Source organism: Dendropsophus ebraccatus, chromosome 15 (assembly GCF_027789765.1).
Source record: "Dendropsophus ebraccatus isolate aDenEbr1 chromosome 15, aDenEbr1.pat, whole genome shotgun sequence".
NCBI classification, from domain to species: domain Eukaryota; kingdom Metazoa; phylum Chordata; class Amphibia; order Anura; family Hylidae; genus Dendropsophus; species Dendropsophus ebraccatus.
Window position 1 is genome coordinate 23,328,605 of NC_091468.1, and position 26,719 is coordinate 23,355,323.

At 42.4% G+C, this 26,719-nt stretch overlaps 1 protein-coding gene across 2 annotated transcripts in view; it reads right to left on the reverse strand.

Moving 5' to 3' along the window:
- Nucleotides 1-4,520: 4,520 nt before the first annotated feature.
- Nucleotides 4,521-26,719, reverse strand: part of ITPKB (inositol-trisphosphate 3-kinase B) — a 74,562-nt gene continuing 52,363 nt past the window's right edge. For both annotated transcript variants that reach the window (XM_069954929.1, XM_069954928.1), the window contains exons 3-8: nucleotides 26,044-26,143; nucleotides 25,630-25,843; nucleotides 18,967-19,171; nucleotides 14,227-14,328; nucleotides 13,657-13,728; nucleotides 4,521-8,027 (exon numbers count right to left, since the gene is read on the reverse strand). In XM_069954929.1, the coding sequence (XP_069811030.1) occupies nucleotides 7,812-8,027; nucleotides 13,657-13,728; nucleotides 14,227-14,328; nucleotides 18,967-19,171; nucleotides 25,630-25,843; nucleotides 26,044-26,143 (909 nt within the window). In that variant the 3' untranslated portion in view covers nucleotides 4,521-7,811. The remainder of the gene's footprint in view (nucleotides 8,028-13,656; nucleotides 13,729-14,226; nucleotides 14,329-18,966; nucleotides 19,172-25,629; nucleotides 25,844-26,043; nucleotides 26,144-26,719) is intronic.

Genomic DNA, 26,719 nt, shown 5'->3' on the forward strand with positions numbered 1-26,719 from the left:
AGATATGACACTCTGATACAATGTATAGTCAGTGTGCAGCTTGTATAACAGTGTAAATTTGGTGCGCCCTAAAAATAACTCAACAATCAACTAAATACTGTATGTGTGATTCTATTCTTCCTAGACTTTCAGCCTATATCCCTCTAGCGAATGGAGTGCCCACAGTAACTTATAACATGTTGAAATGAAGGCATGCACTGCCACCTAGTGGAGTTTTTGTAGAATTGCTGCTTTGAAGACTTCTTGGTTGAATAAGCATAACGTGCTCCTAGCCAGAGGGGTGGCTACAGGGGTACAGAGGTAAAAGTTGCACTAAGGCCCTCTGCTACATAGGAAGAGAGGGGAATTATAATTATATATATGTAATCTGTCCTACATCTGTAAGTGAGAGAGAAAGAGATGGATGGATGGATGGATGGACGGACAGTGACAGATAGGAGATAAATAGATAGAAAGAGACAGACAGAGACAGATGTCTTTTCACTGTTCCATTCCCACAGGAGAATGTAAAATGCAGAACACCGCAGTGACCTCTGTATTACTTGTGTGGAAAGTATACAGGACTTCACGCTACCTGCAGCCATCTTCCCATGACCTGACAGTCCAGGACATAGAGAACACTGCAGTATTTCCACTCAGCTTTAGCAGATAATTCCATAAGAAAAGAACATTATAAATTGAATAAAGGAAAAGAAAATCTTATGTACACATAGAATCACATTTACTATGTCTGGCATTTATAGCGCTTGGTTTAAAAATGTCCCTGCAGCGCTTAGGTTCACCAGATTTATGTAGAGGCCCAGTTCCATCCCTTTCTGTGCAAACCTCTTCATGTGCGCATGCAGTGAACCCCATATCAGCTCAGAGCTGGTGCAGGTTTCCTTTTAAATTTTAAATGCGACACATGCAGAGGCCATGCCCCTTCTGCGTGCAGCCGAACCCCCATTACACCCCTCTCTGCCCCTCTAGTGCCAGCGGGGCAGAGGTACCCGATGCAAATAATTTAATCACACAACAAGCGTGTGCAAATAAATGAATTGGCATCTGGCCCCCCTGTGCCAGATAATGTCATTTCTGCTAGTTCCGTTTCTTAGGTTCCCATCTTTTTAGCGGTAGCACTGCAATACTGGGGAGAAATAGATAGATAGAAATTTTGATGCTAGATAGGACACTGCATTTCCAATCGGTTCTGTTTATATTTTCCGTAAAATTAAGTAGAAAATAAAAATTCCTCCCCTCTATTGTTATTTCATGGAAAGGATCAGGAATAAGGTGGGAAATCTTCCCCCGCATATCCCTTTGACTATACTCTGCGCCTCATCAAATCCTTGGCTGATGGTAGAATGGATTTGTAGTTTTTGATATAGGATTAGCTTACTGCATGAGATCCTAGTATAGATAGTATACAGGGAGCTACCTCTAGGGGTGGACGATTCCACACACTATGATACCAATTATGTTTATTTATTTATTTTTATTTGTATGATAGGAAAAGATGTGATTTAAACTTTTATTGGGGGATGTTTAAAAAAAAAAAAAGAATTTAAAAACTTTTTTTTTTACACACTCTTTACACTTTAAGTTCCTAGATCATTAGATTGCATATACTGGTCATTGATATGCCATCAACGCTCTTCTCAAGGACTCTGCCTAAGGCAGACTCTATGAAAAGATCTCCAATCCGACAAGACGGAGGTAAATACTATTCTTCTACCTCTCAGAGAAAGTGATCACTTCAACCAGTCTTGACCAGTGACTGGTACTTCTTCGGTTACTGACTCTCTTAAACACTGCAATGGCTATAGATCATTGCATTTAGAGTTTAATGGCAGGCAGCTGTGTCTTCGCGGCAGCCTGTCATTATCTTTGCCTCCTGGAGGATTAATGTGTGCGTGAGTGCTCACATTGAAGCAGCCCCACACACATTAAAAGTATCAGGCCTCCAGTACATTACTAGAACTAGTCCCTTAGTCGTTCTCTTCCCTCTGGTACCTATTATAGCTGTTTGGTTCCCACTGAGGTCCCAAAAATATTTGTACTGCATCTGGCTATGCAGTATGCAGGTCCTCTCATGTGGTGTCTGGGGCAGCTACCGGTCCCTAGGTCTGGCTGAAAGCCCACAAAGGTCCTAGGATACTTACAAAGGAGCTTCTGTATAAGTCTCAAGTCTCTCTACTGAAACATGGGGCTGGTCCTTCTGTCTCATGAACCCTGCAAAAAGAAATCTTGTTTGCCCTATCCATTGCATCCCTGTTCATGGGATAGGTGGAGATCTGAACAGTCACGACCTACACCCCCCCCCCCCTCATTTTCTTTAAAAAATGACGCCATAGGAATCTCATATACTGTACATGCCTTTATTGGGTAACTAGGGCTGGAGTCACCACGGTGGGTGTATCCACTACATCCACACAGAAGCATGTACCAGGAAATATTCACAGCAAATAAACACGTTCCAGATAAACCACCCTCCACATGAGAAAACAACCCCCACCAACCGTATGTACAGCGAGACATGCTGCGATATAAAACTAAGCAAGCCGTAATAGCACACAAGCCGCGCTGCCATGCTGTTAGTGTCCCGTGCGATAAAAAAAATTATGAAATAAATATTAATTAAGAACATTACACAAAAGAAAAAAAAAATAAAAGCTATTGAAAGTTATTAAGGCACTTTATAATATATGGCTGATATAAATATATAATCTACATGTAACAATGTAAACGTGCCGAAGAAAATATCATACAACAAAGAGTTAAAAAGCCTGTGCCTGTGACAACAAATATGGCCGCCATTACTGCTCACCCAGATCTTAGGCATCATACTAGATCATAACTAAAGTTGTAAAGGTTGGTACGACGGCCATTTTGGTTGTCACCCAGCCTTTCCAGAAAACTGTAAGAAATTGCTGAATAGATTTTATTTCTAGAGTTTATATTATAAAACACAATCTGCAGATTCCACTTATAAGAATGTAATTGGTAAAATGGTTCCTCATTTAGGGTGGACATAGGTGTTGCCCCTAGCAAACAATCAGATTGCAGTTCTTAAAGGGGTTATCCAGCGCTACAAAAACATGGCCACTTTCTTCCTGAGACAGCCCCTCTCTTGTCTCCAGCTTGGGCGGGGTTTTACTGCTCAGTTCCATTGAAGTGAATGGAGCTTAAAGGGGTTATCCAGCGCTAAAAAAAACATGGCCACTTTCCCCATACTGTTGTCTCCAGTTTGGGTGGGGTTTAGAAACTCAGTTCCATTGAAGTAAATGGAGCTTAATTGCAAACCACACCTGAACTGGAGACAACAGTAGGGGGAAAAGTGGCCATGTTTTTGTAACTCTTGTAACCCCTTTAATTGCAAACTACACCTGAACTGGAAACAAGAGTCGTGTTGTCTCTGAAAGAAAGTGGCCATGTTTTTGTAGCACTGGATAACCCCTTTAACTGCTCCCTTAGCAATCAATCTATACTAATATCTATTTAGCCTGTATGGTTTACAACATGAACAAAATGGCCACCACCTACTTTGTAATATTTGCCCTGTATAATGCTATTCAACCGTGATAATATATTTTTTTAAATTAAATTTCGGTCCTTGACAGCATATACATTATACACTTCTCCTATATCAAATTGCTAAAAAAAAAGTTCTCCCTCTAAGCCTATCTTTATGTGACTGCACGCAAGTGACGCCTTAGGGTGACATCAGCTACTGGGGCCAGCAGCGGATCAAAATAGGTCCTTTTCGGGCGGTAGCTCCTGGGGGGCCCATGGCCACCCAAAAAGACTTATACTTTCAGGGGTGTATTGTCTCCTGGCTACAGTTCTGCCATGATTTGCAAAAAAATTGCTACTTTTTTACCGCAATTTTGCACAAAACAGGGCATCATGACATTATCTATCCTGTACCATGGACACTACTCTAGTGCTACCAAAGTTACAGTGGGGTGAGGGGGCCCAAGCTTGGTCAACAGCCCGGGGCCTATGGGAAAGTTAATCCGCCCCTGACTGGGCCACGTATATGAATGATCCTTGATCATGGTTGCCATGACAACCTTAGCCCTGTAACAATACAAAGGCCTAAATCACAATGAAATATCAAATTGGGGCTCCTTATACAGACATGCTAACCCCAATAGGGTCATTATTCTAAACAATGAGACTGTGTTCACACTAGCATAATATGGATGCTTTTTTGCATCCACATTATGACCGCAATTTCCAGCCTGGTTGTGCAGAAATGCACTTGTGTTATGCTAGTATGAGGGGAACATTAACTGGGTTCACACTACGTATATTTGAGGCTGTATGTTTGAGGCTGTATAGCAACCAAAACAAGGAGTGGATTGAAAACACAGAAAGGCTATGTTCACATAATGTTGTAATTGAGTGGATGGCCGTCATTTAATGGCAAATATTTGCTGTTATTTTAAAACAACGGCTGTTATATTGAAATAATGGCCGTTATTTACCGTTATATGGCGGCCATCCACTCAATTTCAACATTGTGTGAACAGATCCTTTCTGGGTTTTCAATCCACTCCTGGTTTTGGTTGCTATGAGGACCTGACATGAGGACCAAATACAGCCTGAAATATACATAGTGTGAACCCAGCCATTATAATTTGTAAAATTTGAGATGTTTTTGGCAAGAAAATCCACATCTAAATTTCATGTGGAATTTTGGGGAGCAGTTTTTAAACACAAAACCGCACCAAATACTAAGCCTAGATATTCATTCAAGTTCCCTTGACTTAAAAAAAAAAATAAAATGGGGAAAATCTGCAACTCATCAGCAACATAATATTGACGTGTTGCAGATTTGCATATCCTACTGTAAATACTGGAAATTCTGTGCAGAAAATCCACAGCATGTGTGATCACAGGCAGTAGGTAACTCCAACCTATCTATGTTATATGAGGACTCTGAGAAATGCACTTTGTTCAGCTCTTGGAAAATTACAGGAGACTCATCATTTGCATTGTTTTTACTGAAAAATTTCCATTAGTGGTGTAAACAGCATGAGGGCACAAAGGTACGGGGTCATTAAGGGTGACCCGGATATCTGATAATGAGTAAAGGTGGGATAATCCGATGATCATCGTCCATAGAGGATATCCTGAAAACAGACTGTTCAGGAAATTACAAGCAGAAAATGACATTTAAAAACTGAAAAGTGCTATTCCCTGTTTGGCCATTAGGGGGCAGTCAATACCACCATTTTTAAATGGTAAGCCTGCGGTAAACTTTTTGTTAAATTTTGTGATCTGCATAGATTAATTTTAAATTCTAAAAAAATATAATAATAATAATGTGCACCATTGGCATAATTCCTAATATGGTGAATTAAGCTGTAACTGGTGCCGACCCGCCCTCTATACGCTACAGTTGCCGCTAGCTTCTGGAATTTTAAAATTGTAATAATATTTAAAATTTAATTTGAATACAATAAATTAATTTGATTGTAAAGTGAAGAGAAACGGACAAGAGTCGTCCTAGTTACCCTTCATAGGAAATATTTAAAAACGTTGTCGTAAAAGCTCTAAAAAATACTTTTCCCTTCCTTTATGCTTCTTGTGTAATTGCACGGTATATTTTCTAATCAGTGGATCTATGAAATCCTGTGCAGGTTCCTTGCTGCCCCATATGTGTTGGAGAACTGTAACTCCCAGAACGCCTAGACAGCTGTTGATGTTTAACTAAATTCTCTCTATAGCTGTATAGGAGCACACCCCAACCTGTTGCTTTCCAGCTGTTGAAAAACTACAACTCCCATCATGCCCTGACAGTCTCTATCTGGAAAGGAACTGGTTGGAGAACACTCATTTAGAGAATTAGGCTATGTTCACACAATGGTTTTTTTTGTTTTTTTTTAAAGGCTGTTCTTTTCATATTGAAATGTGTTGCATTAAAGTCAATGCAAACAAGGGCCATTGTTCACAGGATGTATTGAACAACGGACATTGTTCGTTACGACTGTGAAAATAATTGATGTGTCAATTATTTCCGGCCATTCTGCATTAATTTCAAAGGTATTTTCAATGCAGCAACGGCCATTGTTTTTGAATTCCAAACAACGGCCGTTGTCTGTACTACGTATGAACATAGCCTCATTCTGTAAAACTTCTGGTTTATTTTCTCCTCCACTCACAGCCAAAGCTCTCCTGTCCCCAGGGAGTAGTGAATAAGATGACAACAAATCACATGACTGAGAGGGGGTGGAGCAAAACTTTTTTTTTACTTTAAACAATTAAAAAAAAAAACTATGATTATTTGTCGACTTTTAACTTTTTTTTTCAAATAGGATGGCTGGAGGATTGGATTAAAATTACTATAATATAAAATGTAATTTTTTATGGTTTTCGATTGTATTTGGATTCAATTGAAAAAAATAAAGTTTTCAAACTTTTTAAGAAGACTGCAATGGCTGGACAATTGCATTAATATGGATCTTTTTTACTTTAATAAGTGTGTTTGGATCCAATCGCTGTGCTGTACCCTCGTCATTCTCTTCCTCTGTGTGTAAATTGCAGTAATGGCATGAAAATATTTAATAACATTTCCACCACTGATTACCCAGAAGCCCTTTCAGAAGACAAAGCACAGGCAGGGCCTATAGGTCAGGTGACAGATGATGGAGTGGTCACCACAGAGGCATCTGTACAGTCCTACACTAATAGAGGGGCATCTTAAAGGGAAATATGATTATTTTAACACTAATGAGGCTATAATCCTTCCTGAGTCACATGGTAAAGATATATTTAAAAATTTTCCTTACAACCTTTTTTTTTTAATTTTACATTTACCTATCATATTGCCAGTGGGTGTGGTATAAATTTCATGTTCTAGTGAAACTGGGTTGAGCTTATTCCCATGCTCAATATTGCCCCCTGCTGATTATTACAGAGGAAAAGGAAGTGACAACTGCTTTGTATTACAGGCTGCTAAAAGATGGCAATCTAAGCTTAAAGGGGTTATCCAGCGTTAAAAAAAAAAAACATTGCCACTTTCTTCCAGAGACAGCACCACTCTTGTCTCTAGTTTGGGTGTAGGTTTTACAACTTAGATCCATTGAAGTAAATGGTGCTTAATTGTAAACCACGCCTAAACTGTCTCTGGAAGAAAGTGGCAATGTTTTTCTAACGCTGGATAACCCTTTTAATATATCAATGCTTCCCCCTATAGATAAGAAGATGGCATATTTATGCAGAATGGCTCTAGGTTTAAAAAAGACCAAGGCCCTATAATGTGACTTATCCAAAGAGCTTACAATCTAAAGGTGATGTTTCCAGTAGATGTATCAGGCAATGGAGACACAACCTGGCATGACATACGAAGAGCCAGGCCCATCGCTTACTCTCACGTTGTACTCCTGTGATCCTGCAGACAATGGAAGCAGCCATCATGTGGGCTGTACCCCTATTCTTTCAGAAGGATCCATGAAAAGATCCCCCCCCCCATCTTAATTATAAGGCTGCGCTCTCAAGAATAGCAGGTGGGGAGTAATAAACATGGCGGCTTCCATTGTGCACTGTTGGCAGGAAATTATATGGTGAAGAATGAGAAGACGACGAGGCTTGGAATATGCGAGTCTATAGAATATTCTGGTAAAAAAAAAATGTCTCTTTGTTCTGGCGAATATTTACAAAAAAATTCTGTGATCAAGGCATCAATATAAAAATAGGTCCTCGTTCACTGTACGGCGGTAGGAGGGCCACTGCGGGGTTTCCAGTATCTAAATGCGGGTGATCCCTATAAACGTCCTGTAGTGCATTCATGGAGTATCAGTCTGGAGAAGGATGAGCCCCCCTTGTTAGTCTGTGTCCTTCTCGTTGGCCAGCTCTCGCAGGATGTCTATCAGATTATCTAGTCCGTACAGGTAGCCGTCCTCGCGGTTCCCCTCCACCCAGGCTATCCTGTGGTTCAGTTCTTGGCCTTCTGGTAATGGGGTTGTTTTTCCAAAGTCGATCATCCAGACTTTGGCTTGTTCCCTTTTGTCGTGGATGAAGAGTAAGGAGCTTCCAATGACCTGCGGAGGGAACATTGGACAGGTTTAACTTTGGCGTAAGACGTACCAGAACTTGACGTGTTTTCATTTAAGACATATTTTTTGTCTGTTTAACAAGATTAGTAAGACTTAGCTGTATTCTTGCACAAAAACAGCGCCACCCCTGTCCTCGTGTGGTATTACAATTACATTCATTTCAATAAAACAGAACTGCAATACCACAGACAAACTGAGGACAAGAGTGGTGGCTTACATGAAAGAGTGATGACTTAAAGGGGTTAGCCAGGATTAGAAAAACCACACCTACTTTATTGCAAAAATGGCACCACCACTGTCCTCAGGTTGTGTGTGGTATTACAACTCAGCTCTATTTACTTTAATGTATCTGAGCTGCAAAAACCATACCCTAACTGAAGACAAGAAAGCGGCCATGTTCTTGTAAGCCTGGATAATGCCTTTAAACAGAAAGGGGCATGGTTCCCTGGGAAGAAGGTGTGGCCTAAGGGTGAAAGTGGAAAATCCGGCAGCAGCATGTGGCAGAAATATGGCAGCCGATCACTGGATCCTGTGTTTTCCCCATAAGGGTGCGTTCACACCTACAGGATCTGCAGCAGATCCGCAGCGGATTTGATGGTGCAGATTTGAGGCTGTGTTCAGTTATTTTAATGAAATCTGCTGCAGATCTGCTGCGGATCCGCAGCAGAAAATCCTGTAGGTGTGAACGCACCCTATGAAAGATTCAATGCTGAAATAGTATTTTTCTGCTTGTATTTTGGGGCTCATTATAAACTATAATATGGGCTGTAAAAATGCATGCAACACACAACACAACACAAAAAAAATTAGTAAAAAAAAGTCTAAATAATCTGAGGCAGATATCTGAGGCTGAATTTTTGGCAGACATTTCACTGCACATTTTTTTCCACAAGTGGAAGTATTAGATAGTGTCTGCCAATCTATTCCAGCCTGTGTAGTCACAAACATTCATGTCCACCTCTTCAGGCCATTTAAAGGGGAAGTCTATTTTTAAAGGGAATTCCACCTACAGATGTCACAAACCTAAAAAAACATATGAAACCCACCTCTTCAGAACATTTAAAGGGGAAGTCTATTTTAAAGGGAATTTTGCCTTTAAAACCAGTGACTCTTCATAATTGATGGGAGTTGTAGTTTTGCATCAGCTGGAGACTAAGTAAAGAAACACTATCTCAGAGCACAGGGAGACCCCAGAAGAGCGCAGCTCTGGATGTGAATGGAGAATAAAGATGTAAAATCAACTCAACTCAAAGCAATAAAACAAAGTATTTGTAAAGTTTCATAACTTTTTCTGTAGATGGAAACGTGTCCCCAGGATGTAACCTATTAAGTAGATTCGTCTCACTTGCCGGATTGGGTTCCTAATTCCCCTGTAAATCCTGCCATCCTCTAAGCTAATGTACTTGGCGTGGCGCTCGCTCTGGTGTGCAGCCGCCGTAAAACTATTAACGCTTATAAATAGATAATAAGACCTTTGTTGTACAGTAAATGAGTCATGAGAAAACATTAAGTTATATTGTGTCTCCACAAAGGACCATATTTAGCCGCTCAATAGAGAGAGTCAGACCTCCGTACTAGAGCGCTGAACACCCAAACCGCAACGGTTGAACCCGACAATAGCCGAACTGGGGAACGCCAGATGAGGGCTTTAAATAGAACTCCATTTCTTCCAGCGTTTTATAGGTTAAATTTACATTTTTAAAAAATCTAAATATTTTGCCTTTCTTTTTATGGTATTGTGAGCCATTTGGGTTGCTATGGGAAACAGACAGCAGTATTAGCTCCGCCCATCTGTCGGTCATGTGACCTCATAGCTTTTGCTCTAGTCCCACGGTATTCTGCAATGCTGTGGAAAATCTACTTAGAAGATCAAGAAGACTTTAGCTCTTCAATTGGAACGTTCCAGAGCAGTCTAGAACCCAAAGGATTTGTAATAAATGTCAGTACTGTGTTCTGGACTTGGTTGATGTAGAACATTACGGTCTTATTCTCACGCTCCGTAATCCACGGAGGTTATGGAGCATGAAGCTGCACTGTGGACTGGCAGCCCACATAGCTACACCATGTGCACGTCAGCCCTGCTACATCATCAGCTAGTATGGAATATATTCTAGGGTGATGTGATGCAAAATCAGTAAAAAAAACCCAAAAAACTGTCCTGTATTTACTGTGCAATAGTAATGAAAGCAATGGGCAGGAAAGAAAGCTAAGGGGGTGAGTACATGGATGGGCCAATCAGGGAAATGCATGATGGGAAATGTAGTTAGATATAGATTGCCTTTTAGAAAAAACGTGTACCTCAGGAGTGGAAGCAGCTAGAAAGAGAGGAGTCGGCTCAAAATAATCAGGGAGACTTGGTGAGTACGACCAACTAACCTTTTAATTTTTTCGTTCTTAGGTGGATAACCCCTTTAAATCTTTGCGGGACTTTACTGATGCAGACGTGTCGGTTAGGGTGGAGAATTTCCAATGTCGGTAATAATCTCAATGTCCATGGCTCAGTAATGTTCAGGAACCTCTATTGTCTACTATTCTTTATGACCCTATGAGTTAGTGTTGCTTATTAACCCCAGGTTTCCATTAGGACAGGTCTGTATATTGGCGTTGGACAATAAAAGACCTTGAACTTTACTTATACTGGTAGTGCTATAGAATTACAAGAACCATTAATGTTCCAGAGCCTCAGGGATCTTTAAAACTCTAGAACCATATGTAACAATTGTGCTGTAGAATGACATATAACAGTACCAATACCATGCTCTAGGTTGACAACTAACATTAGTGCTGTAGCATCAATAATCCTCTGTAACAGGGATGGGGGAACCTGCAGCCCTCTGGCTGTTTCAAAACTAAATACCATCATGCCTAGACAGACAAATATTTGCCATGCCCGATGCCTGCTGGTGCCATACCCTCTAGCTCCAGGTCTACGTGCCACGGTGAGGTGCCCACATGGAATATTTACCTTTCTAGGTACATGTGCTCCTAGTAAACAGATGGCACAGAGCTGGCATCAGCTTATATAAAGAGTCATCACCTGCCCGCAGTAAAGTTATATTAGAAGTACCTGCCATGTTTAGGGAAAGCTGGGTAACAATCCCTGCTGAAGCTGTAATGGCGGACATGTTAGCTTGGCGTCTAGCTTTCTCAAAGCTGATTTGTCTCTGTAATGCTCTTTCTATGCCAGCTTTGCCAATGAAGCCGGCAATTGTTGCTGCGTTTGCTGTGGCCTCCATGGAATATTCCGTCTTCGGGAAGCGTAGCCCCTCATAGAATTCCTCTCTATGGGAGATGGTGACTCTAGATGACCTCCTGTAAGATCCTCTAAGGGACGAGTGTCCTGAGAAAACGTCCCACATCTCGCAGACACTGGGGAATATTCATCTCCTCTTCCATATAAATAAACATCGGGTCGTGCACAGAATTCTCATTTTCATCGGCTTAAACAATATTTGCTCTTGTTGCTAAGTGAGGAGAGCAAGACCCCGCAGAATACGGGTTAGTGTACGTCGGGGGGCTGACGTAACCCACATTCCCTTCGGGTCAAAAAGCTTTCTAATGTACTTTAGCTTTCACTATATTCAAGATCTCCACTTGCTGCTGCTGAATGGAAACATTCTTGTTTCTAGAGATGACTGACAGAGAGATAAAACTAATGATTCCTGTCTCTTAGCTGTTAGCTGTTTGCAAAGCTATAAAATGTTTTCCTTCTAAGCTCAAGAGTGACAGAGGTCAGGCTGAGCTGCAGCATGCATGCCTCCTCCCTCCTCCACCCCTCCCTGCTTGGTTTAAAGCACGGAGCCTTGTGTATCTGTGGTGTCCCACCACAGGTGTTGCTAGTCTATACACCCCTCACAAAAGTCTGTACTTCAGGTAAACCTGTGCACCAATAAGAGCTTTTCTCTTTTCTCCACCTATCTCTATTCTCTCTTCTTTTCTCTGCACTTTCTTCTCCACCACTCACAGGAGTTAGTACACACCCTGTAGGAAGTTGTCACATGGGGAGAGCAAGTACACTCCCACACTTAAACAGTCCAGTGTAATCTAGTCTGGAGTGCGGTAGTGCACGGACACACATGGGAGACACAGAGACTTTCTTCCTAAAAGCAACTCTTATTCTAGTTATGCAGTTTTAAACCACTCCAGAGAACATCTCTAAAAGTGCAGAACAGTATTCCGAAACAAGAGGAAGTGATCTGGATAGAGCAAAGTTGTTACAACCCTACATACTATATCTCGCAGCGCCAGTGTAATGAGGTAATTTTGGACACCCTGCTAAACTCAGGTAACAAGGTCTGGGGCTTGTGTCACTCTAAGAGGACGGGTTATCTGACACTGTAGGGCAATAGGTGGTATTACGACAGAGGTGGAAACACGGGTACAAGTAGTCTTCTACTTTTAAGTATTCTTAAGTATTCTATTTCTTCTTCTTCTAGCAGAGCACATTTCTACCCTGGGTTGGGATTCTCAGGACAAAACTCCTCTCTGCTACTCTGAACTCTCAAGACAAACTCCTCTCTGCTACTCTGAACTCTCAAGACAAACTCCTCTCTGCTACTCTGAACTCACTCTACATCTCAGCACGCAATCAAGTCAGCACAGCTCTTCTGCCCCTAAAGCTCGAAGATTGTGTCTAGTCAAGTCAGAAGCCTATGGTCAGCTGGTGTATTAAGTATTCTTGCAGTAAAGAAGATTTTATTTATGGTAACCGGACTCAGTGATTATTGTTTAGGCACCTACACAGTTGTTGCACCTTCCTTGGGTCATCTCTAGAGATGAGGGAACCTGGAGCATGCTCGAGTCGATCCGAACCCGAACTTTCGGCATTTGATTAGCGGTGGCTGCTGAAGTTGGATAAAGCCCTAAGGCTATGTGGAAATCATGGATATAGTCATTGGCTGTATCCATGTTTTCCAGACAACCTTAGAGCTTTATCCAAGTTCAGCAGCCCCAGCTAATCAAATACCGAAAGTTCGGGTTCGGATGGACTCGAACCAAAACTCGGTTCGCTCATCTCTAGTCATCTCCCCTGTCTGTGGGTGGCAGATAGTCAGGGTGGGTCACAACTTCACTCCGGACCACCGTGATAAGTACCCAAGGGATCCCCTCAAAGCCCGGCAGGTCACCGACCACAGGGGAAAGGGTATAACCAGCCACCTTAAAATAAAAGCAGGTGTGCCCCCATACCTGTGTGTCCAAACGGCACTGGCGTCACAACAACCTACCATGGCGTCACAAAGCACCATCTGGCAAGTGACCGGTCGAGTGCACGCCACATATCAATCATGCAGGGCAGTGAGGGGTGGAGGAGGGAGGAGGTGGGCATACTGCAGTTCAGCAGGGCTTCTATGATTTTATATCTTAGCCATCAGCCCTCAGCTGTAGGTATCATTAGCTTTATCTGCCCATGTCTGCAGCTCCGAGCATGATCTAAAGCTGACAGATTCTCTATAAAGCCTATTTCTGGGACTCATGTTTTTAGACTTGTATGTAAATACACCATCTGGTGGCATCCAAACTGAAATCATTGCATTTGAATGGGGATGCCGCGCTCTATGTCAGGTGGCAGCATGTGAGACACAAGTTATGTAAGAGAACTGGAATCCTCACTCACCTCATGGGTCTTAAAGAACGAAGATTGTTCTAGAGTGCTCCTTATATCTTCTAAACGGTTCAGGTAAGACTTCTGCAAAGATAAACACAAGGTTAGTTTATATGGTGGTCAGGGATGGTTCTGGCTTTTGTGCTAACCCCCCTCCCCATGTGCCCAGTTTCCTGTAGATGATCTGCAGCGTATAACAGTAACAACAAACTGTACTGTATACCTCTATATAATAGTGTTACAGTTATCGAATAAGCAGTGTATTCCTAGTCCTGACTGCCTTGCATTCCATATCTGTGTCCAGACATCATCTGCAGTCATGGGGTCATTGGGTTTGCATACAGTATGGTCTACAGCCACTCCATGGAACATCCCATCCCACAGGGGACTCTGCAATCTGCCGCCAGAGGCGAGATACTCATCTCACTTCATGACAACATTTGAAAGGTCTATAGAAAAAGAATGAAGTGGTGGCTGTTGTACTACAATGTTACTAAGTCTTCAGGGTTGGTGGATGTTCCACTGGCTTACACGTTATCCCCTTAGGAGTACTCCTACCTTGCAGTAACCGGCAGTACTTACTAGAATATTGACATTAGATTTTGTGAATTCTCTGAAGGCAGCCATGACTTGTTCTCGGGTTTTGGTCTTTTTAAAGTCTTTGTTTACAGTTCCATCTTCTTTCTTTAAAAAAAAAAGACAAAAAGTTGCTTTAGAATAGATTTACTTAAAGGGGTTATCCAGTGCTACAAAAACATGGCCACCTCCTTCCAGAGACAACACTGCTCTTGTCTCCAGTTCAGGTGCGGTTTGCAATTAAGCTCCATTCACTTCAATGGAACTGACACTCAATCTGGAGACAAGAGAGGGGCTGTCTCTAGAAGAAAGTGGCCATGTTTTTGTAGCGCTGGATAATCTCTTTAAAGAGCAACTCCAGGAAACACCACATAACCCCACTGTAATTCCTGATTCGAGGGTCTCTGCTCCTGCCAAGCAGAGCTGCAGTGTAAAGCATGGTGCAGAGAGAGTCTCTGGTGAGAGCAGGAGGATATTGGACTACTTTAGGCCCCAATACACAACAAACATGATAGGGGATGTACGTTTGCAATAGCTGGAGCTATACAGGCTAGGGAGCACTGATATACAGCTATAGAGGGAAGAGGATATTTCATTAAATGTGAACGGAAAAAAAAAATCTCATTTTAATCTTTTGCTGCATCATGTTACACACGTGACACCTTCTAAAGGTCACCTGTGGTTTTGCGGTCGGCATCCTGGACATAAACAAAAAAAAAAGTATAACACATATTCTGGCCAGAAACATCTCCTGCAACTAAACGACTCGTGTTAAAGTGTTATTAACAACAATTCTATCGGATGGAACTATTTACAGAAAATGTTTTCATGTTTTCCACTCAGGTCGGTTACAGATAAGAGAACAAATCTCCAGAGCGTTGTGATCTGACTGGAGATACTTATATCTCCTCCAGGACAAGAAAGCAGCTGGGATCTGTATTTTGTTTAGAGGGTCTGGTCTGGGATCTGTTTTAGTTTAGGAGTCTAGTCTGGGGTCTGTATTAGTTTTAGGGTATGGGGTATATTAGTTTAGGAGTCTAATCTGGGGTCTGTATTAGTTTAGGAATCTAGTCTGGGTTCTGTATAAGTTAAGGGGTCTGGTCTGGGGTCTGTATTAGTTTTAGGGTATGGGGTATATTAGTTTAGGGGTCTGATCTGGGGTCTGTGTTAGTTAAGGGATCTAGTCTAGGGTCTGTATAAGTTTAGTGGTCTGTGGTCTGTATTAGTTTATGGGTCTAGTCTGGGGTTTGTATTAGTTTAGGGGCCTGGGGTCTGTATTAGTTAAGGGATCTAGTCTGGGGTTTGTATTAGTTTAGCGGTCTGGGGTCTGTATTAGTTAAGGGATCTAGTCTGGGGCCTGTATTAGTTTAGGGGTCTGGGGTCTGTATTAGTTTATGGGTCTAGTCTGGGGTCTGTATAAGTTTAGGAGTCTGGTCTGGGGTCTGTATTACTTGAGAGGTCTAGTCTGGGGCCTGTATTAGTTTAGGAGTCTGTGGTCTGTATTAGTTTAGATGTCTAGTCTGGGGTCTGTATTTTTATGGGTCTAGTCTGGAGTCTGTATAAGTTTAGAGCTCTAGTATGGGGGTCTGTATTTGTTTAAGGGTCTGTGGTCTGTATTAGTTAAGGGGTCTAGTCTGGGGTCTGTATTAGTGGAGGGGTCTGTGGTCTGTGTTAGTTAAGGGGTCTAGTCTGGGGTCTGTATTAGTTTAGGGGTCTAATCTGGGGTCTGTATAAATTTAGAAGTCTGTGGTCTGTATTAATTGATCTGGTGCGTGTATGTTTTAAAGGGTCTGATCCGTAATGTTTATCTATTTAGAGGATCTGGTCTGGGGTCTGTATTTGTTTAGGGATCAAGGTTCTATAAATCTTAAACACGTCTAGTTTGGGGTTCGGGCTTTGTGCTTGCTTAGTGGTCTGGAGTATATATTAGGTTTGTGGTATAATTAAGGGGGGTCATGTAATTTATCGCCGTTTACACAGAGAGATTTATCTGACAGATTTTTTTGAAGCCAAAGCCAGGAATGGATTTAAAAAAAAAAAAAAAGAGAAATCTTTCCTTTCTGACCTGTTCTCTGTTTACAGCCTGTTCCTGGCTTTGGCTTCAAAAATCTGTCAGATAAATCCGTCTGTGTAAATGCACCATTAGGTTGGTGAAGGCATTCCCCATAAAAATTCATGGAGTTCAATATGTTTGTGTTGAGCCCCTAAATACAATATTTTACAGGATGTTATTGATGTCACCTCTCAAAAGTTGATATACAGCATGCTAGCTGAGGCTCCTACAATGTCACTATATGGCATTATTACATGCAGTCTCTTCTGCACTATAGTATCCGTGAACCGTGCACAATGCAATAAAAGGACCATAAAAAAAATAAAAATTTAAAGGTCGACAAATTAAAATTCCTGATCTATAATGTAAGAGAGTCACATTTCTGTTCTGGCACCGGGCTCTGGGCGCAGGTATTTCTTTATTAAATCTCCATGTATTTAGCTTCTGGCAACATTAACACTGTGCTCCATGTAAGGGTAGTTTCCAGACATCCCAGTAAATTCAATTTATTTCATATTGAACCCGACAACCCCCTCCTCCAAACATCTGCCATCATCTTAGGGCAAGATAAAAGAGACCTTATAGTAAACTGCATTCGCCTCTTATACTTATATGTTATCTCTCTCTCTCTCTCTCTCTCTCTCTCTCTCTCTCTCTATATATATATATATGTGTTACAGGAGCAGCAATGATGCAGCTTCTATGTGACCACAAAACGCATATAAGGTGTCAGTAAATACTGACATCTGTCATTCTATTCATTAAAGTGGTTGTCCAGCAAAAATCTTTTTCTTTCAAATCAACTGGTGTCAGAAAGTTATATAGATTTGTAATTTATTTCTATTAAAAAATCTCAAGTCTTCCCATACTTATCAGCTGCTATACGTCCTTCTTTTCAGCCTGAGACATTGCTCTCTGCTGCCAGCTCTGGCCGAGACAGGAACTGTCCAGAGCAGCAGCAAATCCTCATAGAAAACCTCCCCTGCTCAGCCAGAGATGTCAGCAGAGAGCACTGTGTCAGCCTGAAGATAAAACAACATTTCCTGCAGGACGTATAGCAACTAATAAGTAAAGGATGACTTGAGATTTTTTAATTGAAGTAAATTATTAATCTTTATAACTTGCTGACCCCAGTTGATTTGAAAGAAAAAAGATTTTCGCTGGACAACCCCTTTAACTCAGAGTATGATCACTGCTATAGTGGTATTGGAGTATGTACAATATAAAATAGATCTAAAAAGCAGCCTATATTTGGGGTATATGATGACATGGATTCACGCAAAAAAAAACCCCAAAAAAACAGAAACAGAGAAAAAAAACACTGATCGCTGAGCCAGCGCCTTCTCTAAGCAATCGGATGATCGCAGTTTCAAGTTCCCTAGTCGGAGTAAAAGTAAAAGTAAAACAAAAAGTATATTGAAAATATATAGATAGATAGATTGAAGTAGAGTGAATGCATAAAATAGATATATTGAATCCTCAGCTATCAGCACTGGAGAAACCTAGAAGTAGGTGTTCAGTTTCCCTGCAGCGCCATCACAGGATGAGCTAAGTATTACACCGAGCCTATTCAATTCAAAGAGTTGTTTGTCTAATACAGGACAAGTCAGATCCTCCAGCGCAAGGGACGCTCTTTGCAACTGCTCCTGACTCTAGGCAACCCCTCTAAAGGGGGGGGGGGGGGAATAAATAGATGAATGCATTGATTTAATGATTATGTTAAAGTAAATCTTTAATTGTAATGTATTGGAACTTCTTCAATAGGAATTAGCTGCAGTGCACGCCACAGGCGGCAACACCCTGCACGTGAAGTGTAAAGTTACATAAATACTCCCACCGCAGGCTCTTTCCTGAAGGAAGCGAGTGACAACATGATGGAAGGACAATACACATCCTGTATGATGCCATTACTGAACATACAGCTGTATACATCCTTCCTGAGACACGTCGGCCGGTCACGTATACGGCACAGATGTTATATAACTATGTCCATGACATTTAAAGGGAACCTGATCCTCCAGCGCTCCAGGTTAGATATGGCAGATGATAGGATTGTTTACCAATTAATTTAAATTATTAAAGCGATACTGTATCCACCAGCCCACCCACCCCCCCAAACCGCTGGTACCAATGACAGTAAATTCTTCCTGGTTTTTTTTTTTTAAATGCTCCTGGCGCCATGGTAAGCATAAAAAATTATCTTTTAATCTGCAGTAGCCAAGTCAATGAGGCGTGGCCTATGGAAGCTCCAAGCCAAGCCTCATTGACTTATCTGCTGAAGATTTAAAGATATTCTTTTTACCCTAACAAAGGCACCGGACGCATTTTAAAAGACACAACCGGGAAGGACTTACCGTCATCAAACAGACAGACAGGTTGGTGGATACAATATTGCTTTAAATCTAGACTAACTATAAATTTCACCAAAGGCCTCCAAACAATAGATATGTTAATAACATGGACAAAACAACCCTAACTATGCGTCGAATCTGCGTATATGGCCATATGTATATCTGCATATATGCAGCAGATCTATTATTGCTGGGAAACAGTTACATAAATTGTATGACAATCAGGTTCTAAACCTCAAATTTAAACAGAAGCACCAATGGTTGCACTTCCTGCTATTACAAAAATGACATGTGGCTATTTTAAAAGGGAAGGTGGAATATCCCTTTAATTCTGGCCTGTACCTTTATGCCCTCGATTCTGAAGCCCAGGGTGGCGGTGGAGCTGATGGTCTCCCTCCATGTCATGTATCGCGGTTTGGTGACTGCTCTTTGCTGGTTCTCTTCTTCGGTTGGAGCAGTGGGATCGACCTCGATCATCTTGACGTACATGTCCTTCCTCAGGCTTGGCTTCTTCCTGGCCTTGGTCAGCTCTTCCTCTAAGTAAGTCCTGCAGATAGTGACACATAGTAAAATGGCAATCAGTAAATTTTCTACCAAAGACATGATTAAAATATAATTCTGGCTGCGAATGTGGCAACAATATAGGGATTGGCCTTAAAGGGATTATTTGGAATTAGAATAACTGTAGCTGCTTTTTTTCCCCAGAAACAACGCCACTCTTGCTCTCAGTTTGTGTTTGGTATTGCAGCCCAGTTCCATTAAAGTGAACGGAGATGAGCTGTAATATGGCATACAACCTGAAAATAGGTGTGGAGCTGTTTTTGGAAGCAAAGAACTATGCTTTTCTATTCCTGTATAAACCCTTCAAACATTAAAATATTGAAGACGCTAAGAAAGATATAGGGGAAGATTTATGGCGCTGTCTTGTGCAGACCTCTGAGGTGGCCAGTAAAGAAACTAAAATGGACACCTTTTATAGGGACTTCACATAGGCTACACTCATATTCATATTGCAGCCCCCCCCCCCCCCCAAAAAAAAAAGAAAATTGGGACTGCTAGCTAGAATGGTCGTGTACTGACAGTAATGAAGAGGGACAGCAGCCTGGCAGTGGTCACTCTACAGCAGTGTCTACTTTTCAGGTATATAGATAGAAAAACTTCTCTAAAAGGGTTATCCCATATAGACAACCCCCTCTCGAACCCAGGATCTTAGCTACTCAGCAAAGAACCCCCCAGTGATCAGCTATGATTACCAAAAAGAGGTGCAGTCATTAATCCTGCAGTGGCCACTACTGGAAAAATGTGGTATTACATGGTCCCTATTTAAATGAATGGGAAACCATATAATACACTGCAATACTGAGTCCTCCAGGGCAAGAGTCAGTTTTAGTTGCTTTTGCTTTGATAACAATGCTCAAACTACACACATCAGTACAAATGGATACTAATGGACAGAGCCAGGTTATCATTAAAGAATATATAGAATGTGCCGAATTATCAGACTTTCTGGATTGGCCAGTACCATGGTAGCAATGGAGGTTGCATTTTTGCAATCGTTGGACTGTCTCATCCTGAAACCCTCTGGGCTGCTGTTAATATGTGCCGACCTCCTTCCCTCGATCCCTACGGTGGGCTATAAGGAAGGACAGGGCGTGCGCCCTATTGTCCGTGTATTTTGGATCCGCTGGCTTTTCGCTCTGCTTTGGGTATTGTCGACAATGGAAACTTGTGCACTGATGTATTTAACAATAGGCTGTGTAATTATTATACTGACGGAGAACGAGTTTCCATCGAGCAAACAGGAAGAGGAGCCGAGGAGATAAGGAAGAACCGCAGAGAACACTAGAGCGACATTGTAACACTGCGGACTAAAGGTCAAGGTCCTAGCGAATGACTATAACAGCCCTCACCTGGGTGACCTGTGCTGACCAGCTGCACACACAAGTCCAAGACACGTGCAGCGGTATCAGAGCATATACAATGGGACACAGGGGGTGGGAAATAGTGCAAACAGGAGGGCCATACCTATAAAACCTATGGACGCCATTTACCTTCCGTATTTATGACAGCTTATATTATAGGGGTACTGTGGCTGACTCTATTATAGGGGTACTGTGGCTGACTCTATTATAGGGGTATTGTGGCCGACTCTATTATAGGGTTACTGCGGCTAACTCTATTATAGTGGTACAGTGGCTGACTCTATTATAGGGGTACTGTGACTGACTCTATTATAGGGGTATTGTGGCCGACTCTATTATAGGGGTACTGTGACTGACTCTATTATAGGGGTACTGTGACTGGCTCTATTATAGGGGTACTGTGACTGGCTCTATTATAGGGGTACTGTGGCTGGCTCTATTAAAGGGGTACTGTGGCTGACTATTATAAGGGTACTGTGACTGGCTCTATTAGAGGGGCACTGTGGCCGTCTCTATTATAGGGGTACTGTGGCCGGCTCTATTATAGGGGTACTGTGGCAAGCACTGTTATATAAACACTATGGCTGACTCTATTATAGGGGTACTGCGGCTAACTCTATTATAGTGCTACAGTGGCTGACTCTATTATTGGGGTACTGTGGCTGACTCTATTATAGGGGTACTGTGACTGACTATTATAGGGGTACTGTGACTGGCACTATTATAGGGGCACTGTGGCTGGCTCTATTAAAGGGGTACTGTAGCTGACTATTATAAGGGTACTGTGACTGGCTCTATTAGAGGGGCACTGTGGCCGTCTCTATTATAGGGGTACTGTGGCCGGCTCTATTATAGGGGTACTGTGGCCAGCTTTATTATAGGGGTACTGTGACTGGCTCTATTATAGGGGTACTGTGACTGGCTCTATTATAGGGGTACTGTGACTGGCTCTATTATAGGGGTACTGTGGCCAGCTCTATTATGGGGGTACTGTGGCCAGCTTTATTATAGGGGTACTGTGACTGGCTCTATGATAGGGGTACTGTGGCCGGCTCTATTATAGGGGTACTGTGGCAGGCTCTATTATAGGGGTGCTCTGACTGGCTCTATTATAGGGGTACTGTGACTGGCTCTATTATAGGGGTACTGTGGCAAGCACTGTTATATAAACACTATGGCTGACTCTATTATAGGGGTACTGTAGCTGACTCTATTACAGGGGTACTGTGGCTGGCTCTATTATAGGGGTACTGTGGCCGACTCTATTATAGGGGTACTGTGGCCGGCTCTATTATAGGGGTACTGTGACTGGCTCTATTATAGGGGTACTGTGGCCAGCTCTATTATAGGGGTACTGTGGCCGGCTCTATTATAGGGGTACTATGGCCGGCTCTATTATAGGGGTACTGTGGCTGACTCTATTATAGTGGTACTATAGCCGACTCTATTATAAGGGTACTGTGGCTGACGCTATTATAGGGGTACTGTGGCTGACGCTATTATAGGGGTACTGTGGCTAACTCTATTATAGGGGTACTGTGACTGGCTCTATTATGGGGTACTGTGGCTTACTCTATTATAGGGGTACTGTGGCTGACTCTATTATAGGGGTGCTGGGACTGGCTCTATTTTAAGGGTACTGTGACTGACTCTATTATAGGGGTACTGTGACTGACTATTATAAGGGTACTGTGGCTGACTCTATTATAGGGGTACTGTGACTGACTCTATTATAGGGGTACTGTGACTGGCTCTATTATAGGGGCACTGTGACTGGCTCTATTATAGGGGCACTGTGGCTGTTTTTATTATAGGGGTACTGTGGCTGGCTCTATTAAAGGGGTACTGTAGCTGACTATTATAAGGGTACTGTGACTGGCTCCATTAGAGGGGCACTGTGGCCGTCTCTATTATAGGGGTACTGTGACTGGCTCTATTATAGGGGTACTGTGGCTAACTCTATTATAGGGGTACTGTGACTGACTCTATTATAGGGGTACTGTGACTGACGCTATTATAGGGATACTGTGACTGGCTCTATTATAGGGGTACTGTGACTGGCTCTATTATAGGGGTACTGTGACTGGCTCTATTATAGGGGTACTGTGACTGGCTCTATTATAGGGGTACTGTGGCTAACTCTATTATAGGGGTACTGTGGCTGACGCTATTATAGGGGTACTGTGGCTAACTCTATTATAGGGGTACTGTGACTGACTATTATAGGGATACTGTGACTGACTCTATTATAAGGGTACTGTAGCTGGCTCTATTATAAGGGTACTGTGACTGGCTCTATTATAGGGGCACTGTGGCCGTCTCTATTATAGGGGTACTGTGGCCGGCTCTATTATAAGGGTACTGTAGCTGGCTCTATTATAAGGGTACTGTGACTGGCTCTATTATAGGGGTACTGTGACTGACTCTATTATAAGGGTACTGTGACTGGCTCTATTATAGGGGTACTGTGACTGACTATTATAGGGATACTGTGACTGGCTCTATTATAAGGGTACTGTGACTGGCTCTATTATAGGGGTACTGTGACTGACTATTATAGGGATACTGTGACTGACTCTATTATAAGGGTACTGTGACTGACTCTATTATAAGGGTACTGTGACTGGCTCTATTATAGGGGTACTGTGACTGACTATTATAGGGATACTGTGACTGGCTCTATTATAAGGGTACTGTGACTGACTATTATAGGGGTACTGTGGCTGGCTCTATTATAGGGGTACTGTGACTGGCTCTATTATAGGGGTACTGTGACTGGCTCTATTATAGGGGTACTGTGACTGGCTCTATTATAGGGGTACTGTGGCTGACGCTATTATAGGGGTACTGTGGCTGGCTCTATTATAGGGGTACTGTGACTGACTCTTTTATAAGGGTACTGTGACTGACCCTATTATAGGGGTACTGTGACTGGTTCTATTATGGGGTACTGTGACTGACGCTATTATAGGGGTACTGTGACTGGCTCTATTATAGGGGTACTGTGGCTGACGCTATTATAGGGGTACTGTGGCTGGCTCTGTTCTAGATTTATTGTAGGGCAGGGTCCTCTTCCCTTTGTACCAGTCTGCCAGTTACGTTTATGTAATGTTTTTTTTTTTATCTTGTATTGTTCCTGTTTTTCACCCCCAATGACTTGTATAGCACTCTGGAATTAAGGGAGCTTTTAAAATAAATAAATAAATAATAATAATCCTCATTTCCATGGCTTGTCCTGTTATGGAAGCACTGTGGCTAGAGCTGCTGTGGGAGCATTATGGCTGGGGGCACTATGGCACTGGTATGGCAACATGAACCTCAATATTTCATCACAGCCCTCATGGGAGGACACAGTGCCAAGACAAATGCTTTTCTGTGTTTGTTTGCTCGGGGTGGGTATTGGGGGCTCTGTGGCGGACGGGCACAGCTCTGGGTACAGTTATCACTGTCGGCATAGACACATGCAGCGCGGCTTCCTTCCATCTATATACGGCGCACACCCACGCACTATCTGGCTTTTGACAGCTCCTTTAACCCTTCAGATGCTGGACAGCTCTGTCTCTCCAAGTATTTCTGTCTTGTCACCACGGACCGCACTGAATAATTCCTCATTATTATTATTTTGTCAGCCAGATATCCATTCTGTAACATCACAATGACAAGTGGCTGCTTCGGGGTCTGGTCTGGGGTCTGTATTAGTTTAGGGGTCTGGTCTGGGGTCTGTATTAGTTTAGGGGTCTGGGTATGTATTAGTTTAGAGGTCTGGGGTCCATTAGCTTAGGGGTCTGGTCTGGGATCTGTATTAGATTAGGGGGTCTGTATTAGTTTAGGGGTCTGTATTAGTTTAGTTTGCCTAGTCTTGAGTCTGGAATAGTCTAGGGGTCTGGTCTGGGGTTTGTATTAGTTTAGAGGTCTGGTCTGGGGTCTGTATTAGTTTAGGGGTCTGGTCTGGGGTCTGTATTAGTTTAGAAGTCTGTAATAGTTTAGGGGTCTGGTCTGGGGTTTGTATTAGTTTAGAGGTCTGGTCTGTATTAGTTTAGGGGTCTGGTCCAGGATTTGTATTAGTTTAGAAGCCTGTAATAGTTTAGGGGTCTGGTCTGGGGCCAGTATAAGTTTAGGGGTCTGCTCTGAGGTCTGTATTTGTTTAGAGGTCTGGTCTCAGGTCTGTTTTTAGGGATCTGTAATAGTATAGGGGTCTGTATTAGTTTAGGGGTCTTGTCTGAGGTCTGTACTAGTTTAGAGGTTTGATCTGGGGTCTGTAATAGTTTAGAGGTCTGGTCTGGGGTCTGTATTTAGGGATCTTTAATAGTTTAGGGGTCTGGTCTGGGGTCTGTATTAGTTTAGGGGGTCTGGTCTGGGTTATATATTTAGGGGTCTTGCCTGTGGTCTGTATTAGTTTAGGGGTCTGGTCTGGGGTATGTATTAGTTAAGGGGTCTGGTCTGGGGTCTGTATTAGTTTAAGGGTCTGTAATAGTTTAGGGGTCTGTATTAGTTTAGGGTTGGTATGGTCTGGGGTCTGTATTAGTTTAGTGTTGGTCTGGTGTCTGTATTAGTTTAGGGGTTTGGGGTCTGTATTATTTTAGGGGTCGTGTCTGAGATCTGTATTAGTTTAGGGGTCTGGTCTGGGGTCTGTATTAGTTTGGGGGTCTAGTCTGGGGTCTGTATTAGTTTAGGGGTCTGGTCTGTGGTCTGTATTAGTTTAGGGGTCTGGTCTGCAGTCTGTGTTAGTTTAGGGGGCTGGTCTGGGGTCTGTATTAGGTCTGCGGTCTGTATTAGTTTAGGGATCTGGTCTGGGGTCTGTATTAGTTTAGGGGTCTGGTCTGCGGTCTGTATTAGTTTAGGGGTCTGGTCTGGGGTCTGTATTAGTTTAGGGGGTCTGGTCTGTGCCCTATTACCTCTCTGCGGACCTGACTGCTAAGAAGCGTTTTTCGACTGTAGCTAGCTTTCTCTGACCACCTTATTCATACTCAGTTAGGGGCCATTTTGTTTTTCCAGGTTCACTCATTTGGCCATATAGGAAGCCATGCCCCTTTATCTGCCCCAGAACAATTCACTACAAGAAGCTTCCGGAAAGAAATCTCACCTCACACCCATTTTACAATCCATGACACAAGGGCTTTCGAACTCTGAGAGCAGGTCTTCCATCTGGTTGTACTTCTCGCCATCTTTAAGCACATCCCCATGATACGCAGGCACAAAGGGCTTCAGGATGTCGTTCATCAGCTGACTCAGGCACCGCTGCTCACAGTCGCAGTGCTTCTTCAGGATCTTACCATTGGCTGCAGCTTTAAAGCTACCTGTAGATCCAAGGAAATAAAACCAGTCAGGTTACGGGAATACAAGGAGACACAAACCTTTAAACTCGCTATTGTGTGACATTAACTAATAGCAGCCAATAGCCTGAAAGATCTAGGGCCAACAATGCCAACACCTAGTTGGATTTCTTATAGTAGTACAATATTCTACATGATGGCAGCAATGACTATCTTTCCCATACCTGCATGTCCTGCCAGCTGAACCCATGGATACTTCTTCTTGAATGACATAACAAAGGGCGACCAATGCACCATGTTCTTGATTTTTCTCCATGATTTGCTCTGCAGAATAAAGAAATTAGATGTTATATTGGTGATTGGCTTTTGGATTTATTTTTTATTTCTATTAGTTTTATTGTTAATGTATGTACAGCGGTACTTCGATTTAAGAGTAACTTGGATTAAGAACATTTTGCAAGAAGAACTTTTCAAAATTGTAACTTGGTTTAATAGTATTGCTTTGGTTTAAGAGCTCCCTATTCTGGGTGCTCCCTGCAGTCTCTGTCAGCCGTTGTGTTTCCCATCCTCTCAATTCCTGCTATAATGTACCTGCACTTACACTCAGCTATACACACTGCTGCTATAATGTGCCTGCACTTACACTCAGCTATAAACACTGCTGTTATAATGTGCCTGCACTCACACTCAGCTATACACACTGCTGCTATAATGTGCCTGCACTTACACTCAGCTATAAACACTGCTGTTATAATGTGCCTGCACTCACACTCAGCTATACACACTGCTGCTATAATGTGCCTGCACTCACACTCAGCTATACACACTGCTGCTATAATGTGCCTGCACTCACACTCAGCTATAAACACTGCTGCTATAATGTGCCTGCACTCACACTCA